This window comes from Megascapheus bottae, chromosome 12, assembly GCF_031878675.1.
Source record: "Megascapheus bottae isolate mThoBot1 chromosome 12, mThoBot2.hap1, whole genome shotgun sequence".
NCBI lineage: Eukaryota > Metazoa > Chordata > Mammalia > Rodentia > Geomyidae > Megascapheus > Megascapheus bottae.
Genome location: NC_143520.1, coordinates 39,224,070 through 39,246,004, shown reverse-complemented (window position 1 = coordinate 39,246,004; position 21,935 = coordinate 39,224,070). Strand labels below are relative to the sequence as shown.

The following is a 21,935-nucleotide window of genomic DNA, read 5'->3' as shown; positions in this document are numbered from 1 at the left end:
AATGGTTTCCCTCATTTGTAATAATTAGTACAAACCTTGGACTCTTCTAGCAGAGGATTACAATAGCTCAAACCCAAGATACATAAGGCCATATAGGATGAGGCTAAGTGAAAGGACCTCTAGGATATGAAAAGAAGTGCTATATAATGAGTGAATGTTGTCCTTAATGTACTATGTTCTTTTTCATCTCTTTTGTTGTCCTTTGGTTATTCTCATATTGTTACATCTTACCTTGCAATCTGGTATATTGTATACCCATATATTTGTTTATTTGAAATAGGAAAGGGAAGTGGGGGACAAGATGAGGTGAGGGGGTGGGGGAAGGGAAATGGGGGCAGAAACATGAAAAGGGGTATCACTGTGTGTGAAGTAATGCTCATTATATCTGGCAAATATAACTGTAACCCCTCTATTAATTACAATAAAAATTTTGATTAAAGAAAGAGAGAAAAAAGAAAAAGAAAGAAAGAAAGAAAGAAAGAAAGAAAGAAAGAAAGAAAAAAAGAAAGAGCTGGACTTTTGACTTAAAAAAAAGATGGTAGGTTTAGAACATGGCAAGCTGGGTAGCAGAAAACATTCCGACAACATGCTTTACTTTGCTGTTAAATGAGCAAAGGATGTGCTGATTACAAGCTCCTATCTGTATATCACTGAATGCTGTCTTCTTGTGCTGTGACACAGAAGCTTTCAGTAGATGCTTTTATGCCCTCTAGCTATCAGTTCAACAGTAGGTAAGGATTTCTTCCCTTTGCTCTGAAGGGCATAAAGCATTAGTGAGATAGGATTATTTTAAAAAGGTTTTCTAATAATATATATAGTTAATTATCCATGCTGAATAATGATGACACATCTTGAGTTTATGTCTCAGAGGACATTTGTGCCCTCAAACCTGTCTGCATGCAGTTTGCAGTGTGTGGTTTAGTGTACTTCGGTTCTCATGCTGATGGATGCAGCACATTAGGAAGCCCTGTAGCAAGCAGTCACTCAACACTTCATCTGCTAGAATAAACAGGGGTCAGGATGGGGAAAGAATAAATATCTGTCATATCAGCAGACATTGGCAAGAAGAAAAGACAAGTGCAATGCATCATTACAAATGGCATTGTTAACCCTCCTAGTTTATAGTACACATTTCCAATTATATCCATTACGATGTGCTTAGCTGGAGGGCAGGTTACATTTTTAAATGTGTTGAGTGCAGGAGTGATTTGCCTGGTACTTATTTGTTTTGCACAGCTTGGGTAAGCATATTGCTTGCTCTTTTTCCTGTCTTATATATTGAGTGAATGAAAGACTTTTCTTTAATTGTGCTAAATCACAATGGGAAAAATGACATTGCTCCATTTGTAAGGAAATATGAAAAGACTTAGAACAAAATCATATTAACTGAAGAAAGCCAGACCCAAAGGAACATAAGCTCAATGGTTTCCCTCATTTGTAATAATTAGCATACATCAAGGACTCTCCTAGCACTGGATTACAATATTTCAAAACCTAGGTGCATAAGATCATATAGGATGAGACTACTGAAAGGGTCTCTGGGATATGGAAACAAGAGCTTTATCTTGAGTGATTATTGTTCTTAATGTACTATGTTATTTGTATTCTCTTTTGTTGACCTTTGGTTAATCTCATATTGTTACTGTATCTGAATTTGTTACCTGGTATATTGTATATAGATTTATTTGTTTATTTGAAATAGGAAAGGGAATGGGGAAAACAAGATGATTTGGAGGGGATAGGGAGAGGGAAATAGGGACAAAAACATAAGAAGGGGCATCAATGTGTGAGAAGTAATGCACATAATATCTGGCGAATGTAACTGTAACTTCTCTATACATTACCTAGATAACAAAAAACAAAATGAAAAAAAATAAAACAACAACAACAGAAAAGAAAATAATAATGCCTAGCGCCAGATACACTCCAAATTCTGATTACATCAGCATGTGTTGGGAGACATGTCGAATTTGTAAAAGTATCCCCTGGAATTCTGATACACTTCCTACTGAAGATCGCCCTAGTTAGGTGGATAGTGAAATGGCGTGTGGGTAACTTGTTTGATGATCTGCAGAGAGAGGGAAGACTAGACTCAAAAGAAGTTACTATTGGATAAGCTTATTTCTCTAAATTATACAAAATTTCAAAGTCGCATAAGGAACATAGGAAGGACTGAAAATTCGAGAGACTGGAAATTTATGACAACTGCATGATGTCTACCAAAGAGAGCAAATGTTTGTCTTGACACTTCTCTTGACCAGTTTATGCAGATATAAACATGAGTTGCAGCTGTTGAGGTCTACATACAAGGCCTTGTAGCTAAAGCATTTTAAATTCACTAGTTAGTCTTATATATTTGCAAGATGCTTTAAATCTGATTTAATTAGGCATTCCTAACAACTGTCCGGTGAATTGGATAGGCAGTATTTTCTACACAGGACAAGTAAGAAAATTGAAGCTCCGAAAAGTTAAGTGCATTGCCCAAGGTCATATAGCAATTCAGTAATGAGCTGGGATTAGAAATCAGAGCTCCATAGGTCCTGTCTGTTACCAGTTCCATGGAATTTGGCTTCTGTTGCAAAAAAAAATGAATAATTACTAAGAAATTTTAAGAGCATAGAATACTTTGTTTGAGGCAACATTTCAAAATGTTTCAATATTCCTGGAAAGTTTAGCAGAAGAGCTTTGCAATTTTGCTTACTGCATTTATTTGTAAATAGGGTCTTTAGCTCTGAGTTCATTTTGAACTACTTCAAGGTTTAGATGGGGAGTACATTTTAGGAGAGGAGGGTGCTCCTGATGCATGTATGTATAGCACACAAAGGTGAACAGGAAGGGACTGTATAGAATCTTCCTATTCCCAACTCTTTTAAAGCATTGCATTTTTCACCACTTAAGCCATCATTTCTTTATGAACAAGGAGAGAGAATACTGGATTGATGGCCTTTGAATTCTAAATATGGAGTATACTATCATTTTCATACCCTTAGGAAAGTATGGAGAATTTGTAGGTTATTATCCAACCTTCAAGCTTCACTTTAGTTCTCACTGGTGATATTTAATAATGCATGTATACACATTCCAGCCTCCCACAGCACCTAGGTATGCTGGCTACATGTAGCGGATATCTGATAAATATTTATCAGTGATGACAATACTGGGTATGTTGAATGCTTCGCTCTGAGCACCCAGTAGCAGTGTCTAGTGCTTCATATTTAAGTGGGACACAGACTGGAAGTGAAGTCCTTAGTTTAGTTTCTTTTTTCAAAAGGAAATAAACTCTGACTCTAAATAGAATGGCAATTATCAAGAAATCTAATAGCAACAGGTATTGGTAGGGATGTGTCCAGAAGAGATCACTGCTATACTGTTGCTGACTGTGTAAACTTGTTCAACCACTCTGGAAAGCAGTATAAAGGTTCCTCAAAAGACAATAGAATTCCCCTATGCCACAGCAATCCCATTTCTGGGCATTTACCAAATAACCACAAATAAGGATATTAAAAATACCAGCACAAGGATGTCCACTGTAGCATTATTTACCATAGCTAAGATATGAAGCCAATCCAGATGCTCCTCAGTAGATGAGTAGATTTAGAAAATGTGGTACATAGACACAATGCAATTACATGCTTACATTGGAAAGAATGATACTGTCCCATTCATAAGTAAATGGAAAGATGTAGAAAAAAATCACATTAAGTCAAGTAAGCCAAACCCAGATAAATATGGACTCCATGGTTTCCCTCATTTGTAGCAACTAGCATTTTCCTAGCAGAGGATCACAATACCTCAATAGCTATGTATATATGAATATATAAGAGAAATGAACTCCAAGATATCGAAAGAATGTTCGTCTTTGTGGTTGTTGTTTTTAATGTACTATGTGAAATTATCTATTTTTTTTCATTTTTCCCCTATGGTTTATCCCCTCTTGTTACTGTATCTAGTGTGTTACCTGGTGTATTATGTATGTTTATTCGAATTAAGGAAGGAATGGGGAACAATGAAATGGTGAGACAAAGTATAAACTGCTGTAATGGGGATACTTACAAGACAATAAGTTAAAAATGAACTTTAGGACATGGGGTGAGGAGGAGGAAGGGACAGTGGAAGAAAAATGTGAGAGAGGGTAACAATGTTGGACAAGAAATGCGCTTACTAATGTACATATTTAACTATAACCCCTCTATATATCATTTAAAGAATAATATTTTTTAAAAAAGAAACTGAAAAGGCGTGTCTTCTTGTGTATAATTAGTCAGCGAAGAGAACATATTTTGGGGGGTGAAATTTAATGTTGAACACAAGATTTTAATGTAATACTGCCCTCTTTGACTATATTATTGTCTTGGAAACATGCTCCTTAATAAGTTGCAAGCTCTTTCCCACCCTAGTAATGCTTCACTTGGATTAGGTGACAGTGATCGTTAGTTGTGTAGGATTTATTAGTGTTGTTTCTCTCAAAATAACAGAAATTAACTTGCATCGATTATTTTGAGGTAAATTTGTACTGATTCAAGGGAATGAGTTCTTAGGGCATAAAATATTCTGATGTCACACAGGTAGCAAGAAGTATAAAGAGTAAAAGAATAAACTTAAGGACAGTAGTACAATTTATCTGTGCTGTATTTCTAAATTGCGATTTTATGATGCAATAAGCAATGCTTAGTTAAGCAATTGCTTATTTCTTATGTTCACATGGGCCTGGAGCTGCTGGTGGTGGTATTTGTCTGTTTGGTTATATAACTTTGCACACAGAAGGAGACACTTATAAAAGTGAATGTAGGACTATTAATACTTATGCTAGTGTAACAGCATTAACCAGGATTCTCCTGAGTAAACAGGGAGTTTGATCACCCAACTAATTCTTTCCATTGCTATAACAATGATTTACTTACCAAGAATGTAGCTAGAATTCAACTCTGAGAGTTGAATCAATGCTGATTACTCTGATTTTTCAAAAAGGCAAACATGACCTAATTATTTGAATTTCTTTTAATCCTTTTGCCTTGTTTTATCTTTCTTTTATGAATGAAAATTACATTTCTAAAAATACTTTATACCAGATTATGCATATATATTTTCCATTTAGTGTCTCATAAAGTCCTTAAAGCAATTATAAGAGCCCAAAATTTCTGTTGACCTATCTTACAGATGAGGAAACTGAAGCTTAGCAAAACTAAAAGAATTACCTCAATTTAAATAAGTACTAGAGTTGTAACTCATCCCCAAGGTTGCTAATGCATGGCTGCTCATGTGATACAAACCTTAAAATACTACTCATATCATTTTTCTTCTTCAAGACAGAGTGGATTTTCAGCAGATTTTTGTTGTGTTTGCCTTTTAATTTATTTTTGAATGATGAATTGAAGGTGAAGATTAGGAGAAGAAAAGAGAGCATTAGACTGAGTCTAGAGTTACAAAATGAGTAGCCTGGAGAAAAATCAATGTCATAATTACATCGTGAGTTCTGGAAACTGGTCAGTTGTAGGGATATTCCATAATAAAGAATACACCTAAAGATCATGTTTAAAACTCAACTGGTCAGAATACTGCAGTCAGGACATAAAAAATTGCCATGAATAGTTGATAGACCATCACCATGCATCTATTATTAATACTATGTTCACCCTTTACCAGGTTTACTGTACTCCACCACCCTCTGTCCTTAACCAAGTTGATCATACTCTATCAGGCATATGTTCAACAAATTCTAATTTGGGATTCTTAATTTTTTTTCCAAAGAAATGACTGAACAGTTTTGATATCAGGGCTTAGAACTTATTAAACCTTATTTCAGTGTGTTGTGTAACAGTTTACCTAGTGGCAAAGTGACCAAAGACTGTCTCTCTTTCTTTCTAAAGAGAAAGAGAGAGAGAGAGAATATAGATGACACAATATATATGTGTGCAAAAGTATGTGTATATATATGTACTAATCTATATATCTATGTATCTAAATCTTGATGTATTTGTGTAAACAATTGCTTTTTAACACAGCAGTTTAGAAATACAATATATCTTGGTCAATGTTATTCCTTTCAAGATTCTCACTGATCCTTCGCTTCCTACCCTTCCCTATTTTTAATTTTGTAGAATAATCTAAAAGGTCTTCTTTATAAACTTGTTTCAATTTTAAAGCTATCTTTCTGAGAATGACTGAGACTGACATTTTTGCAAGAATTTATTTATATATTCTTTAATGTATGAATTCCACTCATATATGTTGTATGCTAAATATTCTTCTTGATGTTTAAATTGCCATCTTTTCTAGATGTTACTTCTTTTGATTATAATTAATAACAAGTTTAATTATACTGAATGACTTAGTGATGATTGACTCTGTATAATCAAAGCTGAATTTCAATGAGTTGTTTATTAGTCATAATCATTCTTGAGTAATTGTTTATGTTTGCAAACAAGACCTTTAATTTATCGTTATTTTTCATATATCCAATGAGGTGGGAATCATCACTCAAAAACATGATAATGTTTTATTGTTAATTGAGGCTTATTCAAACAGGGTGCTGTTGAAGAATTGCTCAAAAAGGAAGCATATCTCTTTGGAGCAGCAGAGGGCTGTGATATAAAGTCCTCCCTCTCGTTTGACCCCTGTCTTAATATGAAGTCTCATTCAATAGAAAGAATGTGGGATTTGATGTCTGTTGAGTGTAGTTTAATTCTTACAATGTGATATTGGGCAATTATCTTACCTCTTTCACAGTACAGTAATAAAATAATGCCAATATTGTTTGATGTTATAATAATAAAAGACGGCAACATATACACATAAGCATAATGTCCAGAACTAGATCTGATCCAGTTTAAGTAATGCATGTAAGCAACAATTAGTTTACATCTATTATATCATTATGGTAAATTATACTTTTCATATCAAATAAAAGAATGGACTAGCTGATCAAACTTCTTGCTTACGGAGGACAGTCCTAGTCAATGTTGTTATCCTGGTTTAAATAATAAAATTTCACCATTCACTCTTAAAAATGTTTCATGATGTTGATGGGTATTGCATTGAATTTGTAGATAGCTCTTGGCAAGATTGTCATTTTCACAATGTTGATTCTTCCAATCCAGGAGCATGGGAGGTTTTTCCATTTCCTTAGTTCTGCTTTAATTTCCTTTTTTAGGATTTTTAAAGTTTTCATCAAAAAGGTCCTTTACATTCTTAGTTAAGCTAATTCCTAGGTACTTTATTTTCTTTGAGGCTATTGTGAAAGAAGTTTCTTTCCTGATTATTGCCTCCTTCCTCTCACTGTTGGCATAAAGGAAGGCAGTTGATTTTTGAGGGTTGATTTTATAGCTTGCTTCTCTTCCAAAGCTTTGAATCAGCTCAAGGAGCTTGGGAGTAGAGTCTATAGGATTCTTTAAATACAGAATCATGTCATCTGCAAAGACGGATAGTTTTATTTCCTCTTTCCCTACTTGGATCCCCTTTATGCTTGCTTCTTGCCTTATTGCACTGGCTAGGAATTCTAGTACTATGTTAAAGAGTAGTGGAGAGAGTGGGCATCCTTGTCTCGTTCCTGATTTTAGAGGGAATGGCTTTAGATTTTCACCATTAAGTGTAATACTAGCAGTAGGTTTCTCATACACAGCCTTTATTACATTGAGGAATGTTCCATGGATTCCTAGTTTCTCCAGAGCTTTTAACATAAAGGGGTGTTGGATCTTGCCAAATGCCTTTTCCGCATCTATTGAGACAATCATGTGATTTTTGTCCTTGCTCCTGTTGATGTGTTGAATTATATTAATTGATTTGCGTATGTTGAACCAGCTTTGCCTCCCTGTGATGAATCCAGTTTGATCATAGTGTATAATTTTTTTGATGAGTTGTTGTAGACAGTTGGCCAGTATTTTGTTGAGAAGTTTTGCATCGATGTTCATCAAAGATATAGGTCTATAGTTCTCTTTCTTTGATGAATCTCTGTCTGGTTTGGGGATCAGGGTTATACTGGCTTCATAGAATGAGTTTGGTAAGGAACCTCATTCTTTAAAGAAATAGAAGACGCAATCCAAAATTTCATATGGAATAATAAAAGACCCCGTATAGCAAAAACACTTCTTAGCAGAAAGAACAGCGCTGGAGGAATTTCAATCCCAAACTTTAGACTCTATTACAGAGCTATAATTCTCAAAACAGCTTGGTACTGGCACAGGAACAGGCCTGAAGACCAATGGAATAGAACTGAGGACCCAGATATTAAACCACAGACCTATGGCCACCTAATCTTTGACAAGGGAGCCAAAAAAATAGAATGGAAGAAAGACAGCCTCTTCAACAAGTTTTGCTGGCAGAACTGGTTAAGCACCTGCAGAAAACTAAAGCTGGATCCTTCTTTGTCACCTTGCACTAGAATTAACTCCAAATGGATCAAAGACCTGGAGGTAAAAGCTGACACACTGAAAACTCTATAGGAAGGAATAGGAGATACACTAGGCCTCCTTGGCACAGGTCGAAACTTTCTTAATAAAGACCAAGAATCACAACAAATCAGAGAAAGGCTGGATAAGTGGGACTGCATTAAACTGCAGAGCTTTTGTATGGCAAAGGACATAGCTAGTAAACTAATGAGGAAGCCTACAGAGTGGGAGAAGATCTTCACCAACCAAACAACGGACAAAGGCCTCATATCTAAAATATATCAACAGCTCAAAAAATTGAATCACTCCAAAACTAACCTCCAAAGTAACAACCACCCCATTAAAAAATGGGCCAAAGACTTAAAGAGAGTCTTCTGTGAAGAAGAAACAAAAATGGCCTATAGACACATGAAGAAATGCTCAACATCTCTGGTCATAAAAGAAATGCAAATCAAAACAACTCTAAGATTCCACCTCACTCCATCTAGAATGGCCAAGATCAGGAAAACGAATGACAACAGATGCTGGAGGGGATGTGGCCAGGAGGGATCACTACTACACTGTTGGTGGGAGTGCAAACTCGTTCAACCACTATGGAAAGCAGTGTGGCAGTGCCTCAAAAGGCTAAACATAGAACTCCCCTATGATCCAGCAATTCCACTACTTGGCATTTACCCAACCACCCAGAAACAAGGACATACTAAACCCACTAGCACAACAATGTTCATCGCAGCACTATTCACCATAGCAAAGATATGGAACCAACCTAGATGTCCCTCAGTTGATGAGTGGATCAACAAGTTGTGGTATTTGTACACAATGGAATTCTATGCTGCTGTCAGAAAGAATGACATCGCCCCATTTGTTAGGAAATGGAAAGACTTAGAAAAAATCATATTAAGTGAAGTAAGCCAGACTCAAAGGAACTTAGGCTCAATGGTTTCCCTCATTTGTCATAATCAGTAGAAACCTTGGGCTCTACTAGCAGAGATTTGCAATAGAGCAAAATCTTGATACATAAGGACATATAATGTGAAGCTAATTGAAAGGACCTCCAGGATAGTGAAACAAAAGCCATATAATGAATGATTGTTGTCCTTAATGTACTATGTTGTCTCTTATCTCCTTTGCTGTCCCTTGGTTATCTCATATTGGTATAGTATCTCACTTTGTTATCTGATATATTGAACTTATTTGTATTTGGATATTTGAAATTTGATAGGGAAGGGGGGAAAACCAAGATGGGTGGGGGGTGTGGGTGGGGGAGGGAAACGGGTACCAAGACATGTGAAAGGGTATCAATGTATGTGAATTAATGCACCTTCTATCTGGCAAATATCATGTAACCCTTTTACTAATTACAATAAAAAAAAAATGTTTCATGACCATGTACTACTGGTGGCTCATGGTAATAATCCTAACTACTCAGGTGACTGAGATCTGAGAGGATCGTAGTTCAAAGCTAGCCCAGGCAGAAAGTCTATGAGACTCCTATCTCTGATTAACCACAAGAAAATCAGGAGTAGTTCGGTAGCTTTAATTGGTAGAGTGTTAGCCTTGAGCACAAGGGCTCAGTAAAAGCACCCAGACCCCCAGTTCAAGTCCCATGACCAAAAAAAAAGTGTTCCATTTTGCATGAGAAGCTATATGACCTATCAGACAAAGATCATCACTAAAATTACCTCCACCTCCATAAGAACATAAATGAAAAGCAATTCTTGCATTTTTCTGTTATAATTATTTTAAATTTGGGATAATGTATAGAGGGTTCACAGTTACATTTGTCAGGTAGTAGGTACATTACTTCTCACAAATTGCTTACATTTTTCTTATTTTAATTTTTGGTTTTATACATAATTATTTTGTTTTATACATAATCCATATATCTTCTCCTTTAAAAGATATTATCATTTTGTGCATCTACTTCATAGAACTCACTTTTCTTCTGGACTCAAAATGGGGGGCATGGAAGGCTTGACTGTCACTATTGGAGAATTTACTTGATGATTTTCTAAGCCTGTCTTCTGTCTTTAAACCATGATTGAAGTTTTCCTCAGGCATTTGCTCCATGTATTGCTATTTACCTCCAGGATTTAGGCCATTATTGTCCTCCCTTCATCCAAAACTGCTGTGTCATATTGGCTATAGAGAAGAGAAAGTAGAAAGAATGTTCAGCTCTGTGTATATAAACTGCCTACTCTTGATTTTGTCTCCAAACTTCTATACTACATCTGTCATAAAAGATTTGTTATAAAAATGGATAGCATTACAGTATAGGGAACTAAAGACTATTTTAATGTTAACTGTTAAATATGACCACTCCAAAGTTCAATGAAACACACACACACACACACACACACACACACACACAAACACACACACATGACAGCACACAAATCCTGGCAGTGATCTCTTGTCTTAAAATCCTTCCCCAGTCCCCCTAAAGTACTTTCTTTATTTCTGTAAGTGACAATCTGTTTCAACTAGGAGAAATATTACCTCTGTGCTAAATGTTTGTTTTCACTACAGAAATCATCCTTTCTCTGCCTCCACTTCTACAACTGAAAGGAGTGAAAATCAATGCAACATTTTAATTTAGACTTTGAAGTATTTATCTGCAGTATAATCAGAAAAGCACAATACCTGTGGGGTGTGTGTGTGTGTGTGTGTGTGTGTGTGTGCGTGTGTGTACTTAAAGGGGGAAGCATGCATGAAACTGTAGGTCTAGCCCTCTTTAGCATTTCTCTGAGTAAAGTAAACATATATTTGCATTTGTTTTATCTGTATTCAATCTTTATTTACAGCTTACTAAGATTATATTTGGACAAGTGCATGTATATACACAAACATTCATGTATACATTCTAAGCTAATTAATCAATTTCAGAGCAACTGCAGTGTAGCTGGAATGTAATTAATTGAAAGCGAGGAAATAAATTATTTCTAAAAGCAAAATTACCTACAAAGATTGTAGGTAGATTTTATAATATATAAAACTATTTATAGGCCGGGATTTTGGGCTAGTGTAGAGTGCTTGTCTAGCATGCATGAAGACCCAGGTTCACTTCTTCAGTACCACATACATATAAAAAAGCCAGGCTAGTATTGTGGCTCAAGTGGTAGAGCTCTTGGTAAAATCCAAGGACAGTGCCCAGGCCCTGAGCCCAAGCTCAGGACTGACAAAAAATTTTTTTCTATAATTTTTAGACACTTGGTTTCTACAATTCTCAGAGATTTTATGCCATTTGTAAAAGGGATAATTTACAGTATTCCTTCTATTTAATTGCTACATCTCTCCTGGAAAGAAACAAGTAGTGATTGAGGAAAATAGAGTTGAGAGACAAGCAGCATGCTTGATGGAACCTGTTGGAGATGAAGTTTAGTATTTGTGCTTTTGACAGGCAAGAGTCTGAAAGGTGATGGAAACCAGTGAGTGGGAACCTGAAGAAAGTAGTTGTGGACAAATGCTCTTCATGGGAATTTGTGGTCTGGTAGAGAAGGAGCTAACCTGAACCAATCTATATGAAGGAAGCCAGGAGGAAAAACCCCATTATCTGTTCTCCTCCTGAGCTCTTTTGCCTCTCACACCCTCTCATATTCATTATCTCATGTGCCAGACACAACATGAAGGTTATGGAGGAAATGATGCAGCATTTTTGTTATTATTTGCCTAAGTATTCAAAAGCTTAAACAGGGATAAAGAGGGAGCCTGAGAAGCAAGTAGGAACATTCCCTTACATCTCCACTTTTAGGTCAAGATCATGGAATTGACAAAAATGTTTTCCCCCCTTTCTTCTTAAGAGGTCTCTGGAAAAAAAAAAAGCTAGATAAATTAGGCACTGGTGACTCATGCTTCTAATCCTAGCTACTTAGGAGGCTGAGATCAGAAAGATTACAATTCTCCTGTGGGCAAAAATAGTCACAAAACCCTATTTCAATCAATAGCTGGGCATTGTGGCTTGTATTTGTCATCCTCACTTTGTGGGACGCAAAGACTTGGAAAGACTGCATATCCTAGGTCAGCCTGGGAAAGCAAGTCTTTGAAACTCAATGTCAATGGTAGTAGTGGGGTGTGGTGGCCTGTAATCCTTGACACAATGGAAAGCTTAGGATCAAGGTCCAGACATGTACTTGTTCAGGAAGTGGCTTTTATCTATGAAATAGTAAAAAAAAAAAAAAGAAAGAAAAGAAAAGCTAGATGGTTTGCAGGAACTGCTAAAGGGGGTAATACACTGAAAACACTAACATTCCTTAAAAAAAAAACAAAACAAAAAACAACAAAGGCTAGAAAGTCTCAACTCAATTAGACAAGACAGACATTAATGGATAAAGAGAAAGAGAAGAAAAGGGAATGATGACATGGTCTGTAGAATCCTGGACTCACTTAGCAGCAAAGTGACTGCCAAAGAGAAATTCTATCTATTCAGAAAGATTCCACAAAACCAGTTGGACTGGTCTGATGGGAGCACATGCTATAGGAGTGGGGCTGAAAATATCCAAGTTATCTAAAGGTTTTAAGTAACCAATAGATGCATAAATAGCTGTGCAATTATAAAAATATTGAAAGGAAAATTGTCATCATTTATTGCAGAAAAAGTCAATAAATGATGTCTACAATTCATAAATCAGGAAGCAATAACATTAACATATTGTTTATAGATTTGGAGGTCCCCACAGAAGAACAAAATATAGAAACATAAGTTATACATGCTTCAGAAAGCATCACAGAGAGTTAAAAGAACTTGGGTTTTGTGGGTCAGTAGCTTCTTCTTGCTAAGTCTTCTTTCAGAAGTTTTCTTTCAGAAAACCACTTGTGTACGCAATTTCAATACATTTCTCCTTTCTTCCTTTTGCTTTGCTTCATTTAGTTTACTTGCTTCCTAGAAATTAACTTCTAAGCATGGTAAGATCTATTACCTGTCCCAAACCTACAAATGAATCCTGTAATTTCCGTTTACTACTCTTTATATTTCTTACTATGCCTTTCCATTTCTTCGTTCCTGCCTATGTACACAAAAACTATATATTTTTCTTTAAAAATTTACTTATGTGGCTTTTTCAGTAAACTGCTTGCCATTTCTAATACTCAGAACTCTTTCTTTGACTTGAAATGGTTTTATCTATAGCCTTCAACACTCAGGTTAAATTCTAAATCCTTTGTGAGCTACTTTTGGTTCCTAAAATCAAAAAATGATTTCTATCTTTTCCAACTATCTAACACTAGATCATTGTTTGACACTACTAACACTTAGCAGTATTTTGTAACTAAATATGCACATATTACAGGCTCTATTTTTGCCGGTGTAATTGTATGTTCTGTAGTGATAGTATTTTTTTCTTTACTTATAGTGCAGATAGTATGTCTTGCATTTAGTAATTGAAATACTGGGAAAACACTACAACACTAATTGACAATTTGGTCAGTGCTGATTTTGAAGGTTTCTGAAGATTGTGAAATGAGTACTGTAGAACATTAATGGAATATCAGTGGTCTTTTTATTGAGGAGCATATTAATAAATCTGTTTTTCAGCCAAATCACAAAGAAAATAGTATTTTGTTCCCTGTCAATTTCAATTTCTCCTTCCTACATTCTAATTACATAATACTGATTGTGAGATTATAATAAACAGGTTACTATTAATTTTATAAGGTATTTCTATTGTATAAAACCTAGAAAGAAAATTCTTATTTTAGGAATTGAATCAATAATAAAATTAGTGGATCCCCAGCTGATGTTTGAAATGAAAGAGGGTATCTGAGGGACCATAGATTGTGACATGTAACCTGTTGTACACTCTAATTCATTCTTGATACATCATAACAATGTTTTGAAGTAATATTTTCCCATTGGAACACATATATTTGACATTCTTACTACTAAGTATAGTATATACAGAAATGCTAACAGTGCTATCTACTGCTATTGTATGAGGTAACAAGTGAGTTTTAATATTTTTATTCTGCTTCTTGGTTTGGCTTTGAACATGTGCTTAATGTCCCTCTGTTTTTATTTTTTCTAACTGCTGGCTGGATTTTGACCTACATCAACATAGAAGACACTACAATTTTATTTCTTCTTTATTTCAGGAAATGCTACAATAAAGCAATCAAGATACAGGATTATCATTCAAGAAGCAGCCAATGGAGGCCAGGAGTGTCCAGATACCTTGTTTGAAGAGAGAGAATGTGAAGATATTCCAGTGTGTCCTGTATATCGGTAAGTGATTACCTTCTCAAATTTTCACTAGAACAGAATATAACTCACAATGTATTATTGCACATAATATATGTATTTTTGTGAATAATAGTATAGGACAATAGTGTATGTCTTCAAATCATACTTAACCATTTTCCCTTATTGAAAAACTGGATTGTTTTTGAAAGGAGCAAAGAATATGAATGTCTAGTTAGTAGAGGAAAAATCTAAACATGTTTGATGTAAATGAGCTACTGGATTTCTGCCAAAGCAATTTTCTGGATGATGATCCAAAGAAAGTCAATATGAGTTCGTACCTTAGGAAGAAACACATACAAACATAGCACTCACAAATAAATTTAGATTTTCAGAAATATAGTTCAGAGACTAGTTTTAAGGATGCAAACCATAGTCTTCTTTATGATTCATTAAAAATATAAACAGATACACAAAAATACACAGCCACACACACAGATATACACACATAGAGAAAATAATTCCCTAATTCCATTGTTCTCATCTTAAAATGTTTGGGAAAGCAACATGAACAAACTGGACATGGTGATACCTTTCTGTAATTTCAGCATTCACTCAGGCTGAGTATGTATGCGCTGTATCGATAGAGACAGACAGGCAGACAGACAGACAGATAGATAGACAGATAGATATAATTTGAGGCTAACCTAAGATTCGTTACAAAATACCCTTTCAAAACAAAAAACAAGAGTAATAATTTAGTCCGTTTGTAACATTTATTTATTTTTTTTATTTCCCAGTTCTAAGGCTTGATCTCAGGGCCTGGGCACTATCCTTGAGCTTTCTCAAGGCTGGCACCCTACCATGGGAGCCACAGAACCACTTCTGATTTTTTTTCTGTGTACGTGGTATCAAGGAATCTAACCCAGGACTTCTGCATGCTAAGCAAATACTCTACCACTAGGCAACACTCCTGGCCCACAATTATTTATAATTATTTAAAATATTTTTGTTACTCTCCTGCCCCTACCCTTTTATTTATATTCTGCTTTTGAGATGGGAGCAGTGCCTTTCTAACTTTTTCTAAGTTGACCTTGAATTTGTAATTTTCTGTCTTCTGTCCCAAATAGTGAGGATTACACTTTGCACCAATGTACATGACAAAAATCATAGTTTTTGTGAAACACTTAAAATACCTTTGTTGAAAAGATGCTTTATTAAATAAATAAAATATGTTTTACTAAAAATGCTTTACTAAAATATGCTGTATTAAAAATGCTTTACTAAATGATTTGGTATACTATAACTCAAAGCTAATGCAATTTAAGAGATAGTTTATTCAGGAAAATACAAGTTGTTTCTTCCTTTAAAGTAGATCCTCAATTTAAAGTTTAGAAATGTCATTGAAGAAGTCCACATGACTATTGATTTATCATGCTTACTCTCATTGTTTCCAACTGATGACTAATTTAGATGTAAGTAAACCCTGGGATCATGCCCAGACTGTTGCTTTGTCCCGCTAACCACAGGGCCATTGTGGCAACACTGTCAATATTCATCCTTTTATGCCATGTATAAATATTGAAACTTTTAAGTCCAGCAAAAGAGCTCTCAAGGAAAGTAGCCAAGTTAAAAAAATTGCCAAATCAAACATTATTAGACATGTTTATGAACCCAGAGCTATTATAATCAGTTGAAATCTTTGGATCTACCAGTGGGCTTTTCTATTGTCCACTCACTTGACTATCCTGGAGCACTTCAATTAGAGTACTTATTTTTGAACTAGTTTTTCTTATCGACCCCCTGCCATTTTCCCCAGAACTCAGTTCCACTGTGGACTGTGACTCAAATGGGTCCAAACTGATATAATCATTCTCTACACGCTTTAATTTTGAACAACAGTGTTACAAAGTGTATTTTGCTTTCCTACACATGTGAATGCTAATAAAGAATTTATCTTAAGACAGAAATTAAAGTAGTTCTTTATCATCATCTTCTGACTTTTCTGTTTTGATCTCTATTAAGGTGCTATGGCCATTTGTTTATTATTAAATGTCTATTTTATTTGAACCTCTTCATTTTAGTATCTGGAGAGAACCGCAGAAGCATCTATATCTCAATACAGAAATGTGATGTGAAGAGTGTATAGCCAAGTACCCAGAGTGTAAAAACTAGATATTGACCTATACTGATTCAGCTTTCCTCAGACTAATTGTCTGAACTAAGATTCATCATTTTAAACCTCAGAAGCTATCAAAGAACTTTTGAAACTCTGCCTATTCTTCTCTACAGTAAAAGCTAAACTAAACTGAATAACTTGGTTTCGTTTTGTCTAGGAAACCTATGAAAACTCAATTAGGAAATGAGAGTAAAATACCATTTCAGAGCTAAAAACCTGTACCTAAACTATTTATTATATTAGCTTTTGTGGTTTTGAAACATCTTATGAGTAGCTGAATTCATAAGTATGTACTAGGATGCCTGGCTTATTTCCTTGAACTGTGATCTGGCCCTATTTTCTTAGTAGGTGATATTAAAGGTATCTCATTAAGCTCAATCCTTTTTAAAAATTCTCTTGAAGTAGATATTGCTTTATTGTAGATAGTCTTATTTGACAGAAGCTTAAGAATCTGTGGTTACACTTAAGACTTGGGTATTCTGGAGTGTTGTTCAGACACCAGTTCAAAGACACAATGATTCATAAAAGTGGAGAGTTTTATTAATCACAAAGTGGAAAAACAGTTTTGGAGACTGTTTCCTCAGAAGAATATAAGATTTGAGGTAGAAGTGTGTCCATTCCCCACCCCCTTCTGATTAAACTATTGGATAAAATGATTTCCCAGACCCCAGGTTTCCTCTTTCATTTTGTAATCTATTGAGATGTTCAACACTAGAAAAAAGTCTTAAAAATTGTAGGCAGTGACTTCTGTCTATCCTCCTAGCTACTCAGGAGAAAGATTTAAAAAACATGGCAGGAAAGTCTATGAGACTCTTATTTCCAATTAATCACTTGTGGTAGAGCTCCAGACTTGAGTAAAAGCAGTTCAAGAACAGTGCCCTCGCCCTGAGTATCAGATCAGCCCCATGACTAACCCCCCCCCCAAAAAAAAGAAATAAAGTAGAGGACTCTGAGGGAAAGTTTGCACCTCAAGGTTTGAAGAGTTCAAACTTGGATATCCTAATACTATAGAATTCAGGGAGCGTCTTCTCTTTTTTGTTGTCAAACTTTTAAAATCATTATAGGTTGAAAATTCCATATTGGGGACTGGGAGTTTGGCCTACTGGTGGAATGCTTGCCTAGGATGCAGGAAGATCCGGATTCAATTCCTCAGTATAACATACACAGAAAAAACACCGAAAGTGGTGCTGTGTCTCAAGTGGTAGATCTCTAGCCTTGAGAAAGCCCAAGGGCAGTGCTCAGGCCCTGATTTCAAGGGCCAGGACTAGCAAGAAATCCCCATTGATCTGTTCTTACAATGCATGTTGCTATTTTTGTTTCCTTTTCTTTTATTTTCAGGGTAATGTACAGAGGGGTTACAGTTACATTCATCAGGTAGTGGGTGGATACATTACTTCTCACACATCATTTTGTTTTCCCCTCTTACAATCCCCATATCAAATAGATTACAGTAACAATATGAGATCAACCAACAAGGAAAAAAGAGAAAAGGATTAACATAGTACATTAAGAACAACAATCACAAAGATAAATCTCTTGTTTCTATATCTTAGCGATCCTATAATTTGATCTCATCCTATAAGACTTTATGTGCATAGCTTTGAAGATCTTGTGATACTCTGCTAGAGAGTCCTAGATGTGTAGTGATTATTATAAATGAGGGAAACTGTTGAGCCTTTGTTTCTATGGGTCTGGCTTACTTCACTTAATGTAATTTTTTTCCAAGTCTTTCCATTTCCTTACAAATGGGAAGATGTCATTCTTTCTGATGGCAGCAAAGAATTCATTGTGTCTAAGTACCACATCTTCTTGATACATTCATCTACTGAGGGGCATCTGTGTTGATTCCATATCTTATCCATGGTAAATAATGCTGCAATGAACATCATTGTGCTAGTAAGTTTAGTCTGCCCTTGTTTCGAACATTTGGGTAAATGCCAAGTAGTAGAATTGCTGGGTCATAGGGGAGCTCTATGAGGAACCACCGTACTGCTTTCCATAGTGGTTGAACGAGTTTACACTCCCACCAACAGCATCTTGCTATTTTTGTATATGAACTAAGATTTTATATGAAAAGTTCACCAATATGCTAGAAATGTACTCTACAATGCGTGAGGGGAAGGAAAGTGAGAGACAAACATGGGAAGGGGTAACAATGTTCAAGGTGTCATATACTTACTACCTTATGAATGTAACTGCAACCAATCTGTACATCACTCTGATAATAAAAAAAATAGCCAGCCATGAACTTGAATGAAAACAAATGCCATCCCTAATTCTTGCCAGGATTTGACCCTGTGGCATTAGTTGCAATTCCATTTTTATTTCATTATCATGTTTATCGCTTTGGATTTCAAATTAATCTATCCAAGCATGATTTTGTATGATGAACAACCTCATATTCTGTTATTTGAAATCACAGATGGAAACTACAAAAATGGAGTCCTTGTATCTTAGTGCCCGAGTCCATCAGACAGGGAATAATGGGAACTGGTGAAGCCTGTGGGAAGGGGTTACAGACAAGAGGTAAGGAGATCTTATAATATTCTCCTATATGTGTTGCTCAAAATCATGTTATGTTATAGTATGTTACTTATTTTTGTATTTTACCAAGTGTAATATTATTCATTGAAATTTGAATATATACATGGACAGATGTATAAGTCTATCTATCTGTCTGTCTGTCTGTCTGTCTGTCTGTCTGTCTATCTATCTCAGTTTCCTTTTGCATTAGTTAGAAAAATAGTTTTTTAAAGCTATGATTAGTATGTGTACCTTGGGACTAGAACAGTACAATCAGATCTCTGTTTTTGATCATAGCTATCCTCAGTGGTAATATTGAAAATATATGTTGGATGTCAGCCAAAGAATTAAAGATATGCCAGGAGTAGACCCCAAGGTATATCACATGCACTTTTTAGGTACAAATTAAAAAATGAAAGTATAACTGAATAAATTGACAATTCCTAACGGTAATGCCTTTGCCATAATTATTATATTCATACTATGTATTCTACATGTAAAACAAATGGGAAGGAAATATTCCATTTTCTGGAGCACTTTATGTCTAGGCTTCTTCTGTATCTGACTAGAAGAGTCTCTTAGTATCAATGACTAGAAAGGCCTGAGAAGCACTCAGTGACTCATCACACTGCTCACAGGGCTTTTTCATTCCTTATCTTGATGTCAATTATATCAGACTTGATGAGAAGTTTACTCTTAAAATCTTATCATTTTGTGACTAAATGTGTAGGCACAGCAAATTTATGCATTGTGAGACTGACTGTATTATATTGGTTTAATTAATAATGTTATTCAAAACATATACTTTGAATTAAGTTTCTCTTCCTTCACAGGCTCTTCTAGGAAATAGATTCCTTTATAAACACTGGTACATGTGTTTGGCTAGGTTTAGAATTGATGAAGTTATCTCTTTGTGAATTAAAATAGGACACACTACTTCTTTAAACTCTTTTACTTCTTTTCTCCATACCACAAAATTGCTTTTTTTTCATATAAAAAGGTGAATTTATTGGGGAAGTAGATGGTGAACTGACTGGCCAAGGACACAGTGCAGACTCGGGAGCTGACGCTGTGACCCCGAGCAGCGCTCAAGCTGGGTTTTTAAGGGCAAAACCCATGGGGTTGAACCTGGCCACACAGGTGGCCAATGGGATAGTTACATACACAGAGGGACCAGAGCCAGCTCCAGCCACACGCAGGTAGCCAATAGGGTTACAGCCCAGTGCTTGAATTTACCTATCACCTTAGTTGGAGTTGGCAGGCAAATTGGGAAGGTCTCCACACAAAGCAGGCCCACCCCCACCCAAGGGGATATCCCTCCTCATGGGGGCTGTGGGGAGGTCAAGGTGGCTTGGCTGTACCATTGTCAACCTTCCACAATGGGGTGGGGGAACTCAGGCATTCTGGATGGCGCCAGTCCCTGCTCCCCTTAACACTCCCCGCTTTTCTTTTAGCCTAGTCAAATCCTTGACTAGTTTACCTTAGTACAAAATGGGGTTATACCGGGAGTGTAAGATCATCAGTTTTATAACTCTGATCCTTTTTTTACTAAAGACATCATTTCAGTAATTACACATGGGCCAATCAACAGGAACATTCTCCTCCCAGGGTGACACTCCAACCTCTAGGAACAATATATCTAGTCCTCTTCTGTTCTGGAGGACAACTTCAGTTAGGGACCTGAGTGAGTTCTCTGAGATTCTGAGAGTCCAGGATCCTCACATGCTGTCTCCACCTAGGAGTGATGAACCCAGTAGCTTGTTCCTGCTACCTTCACAGTGGTTGGAGTGCTGGGAATCACAATATAGGTTCACTTGAGTGCCAGGGTGCTGGAAACCAGAAGATGAACATGTCCTCAAATCAACTTGTAAGGCTTGGAACTTGGTAAGAGCCAAAGTTACATCTGAATAAGGATTGCTGTCCTTCTCCATGGGCCTCTGGAGGCCTTTACTTTTCACCAGGGAGATTTCCCCAAAAAAGATGGTTAAGAATTCCTGGAGGATAATCAGAGACTCTCTTGGGTCTGACGCCATCGATGGGATTCCACATCCACCGGTGGGACTTGAACCCATGCGTCACCCTGTGGTTAAGGACTCTTCCCGGCCAATGCACCAAAAATGTTATGGGGTCAAGAGGAGGGGATTCAGAAGCGTGCTGGGCCCTAAATTGCTTTTTTTTAGAAGGTTATTGTCTATTTTGTGCTGGAAATTGTTATAAAATGTTTTAATTAACAATTCTACCATAGAGACTAAGTCTTTTAAAATGTTGCCTTTGTTCAATGAGCAGGTTAATGCTGAACAAGACTTGGACTTTGAGTCTCTATATTCTATTGTATCATGTTTTAGAATTACAGAACCAAGTATAAATTATGCAGTGATAGTTATTTTTCTCAATGATGACAACACTGTTCATATCAAAGGCAAATTATTTAATCAATCCTAGAGGAACTGTATTAAGGATACTAATTTAAAAGGGTTATTAGCTGGATGCTTCGTAATCCTCTTGGTTAGATAGATTATCTACTGGAAAATTTCCGAACCTAGACACCAACACTAAAGTTTCTTAGTTTTTAGTTGTCGCATCCTTTCTTTCTTTCTTTCTTTCTTTCTTTCTTTATTTTTGCCAGTCCTGGGTTTAAGCTCAGGGTCTGAGCACCGTTCCTTGGATTTTCTCAAGG

At 36.0% G+C, this 21,935-nt stretch overlaps 1 protein-coding gene across 1 annotated transcript in view; it reads left to right on the top strand.

Annotated features, from left to right (window-relative positions):
* Thsd7b (thrombospondin type 1 domain containing 7B) overlaps nucleotides 1–21,935 on the top strand; it is a 719,928-nt gene that overhangs the window by 357,155 nt on the left and 340,838 nt on the right. The window contains exons 10-11 of the mRNA XM_090343132.1: nucleotides 14,472–14,601; nucleotides 19,158–19,261. Coding sequence (XP_090199258.1) covers nucleotides 14,472–14,601; nucleotides 19,158–19,261 — 234 coding nt within the window. The remainder of the gene's footprint in view (nucleotides 1–14,471; nucleotides 14,602–19,157; nucleotides 19,262–21,935) is intronic.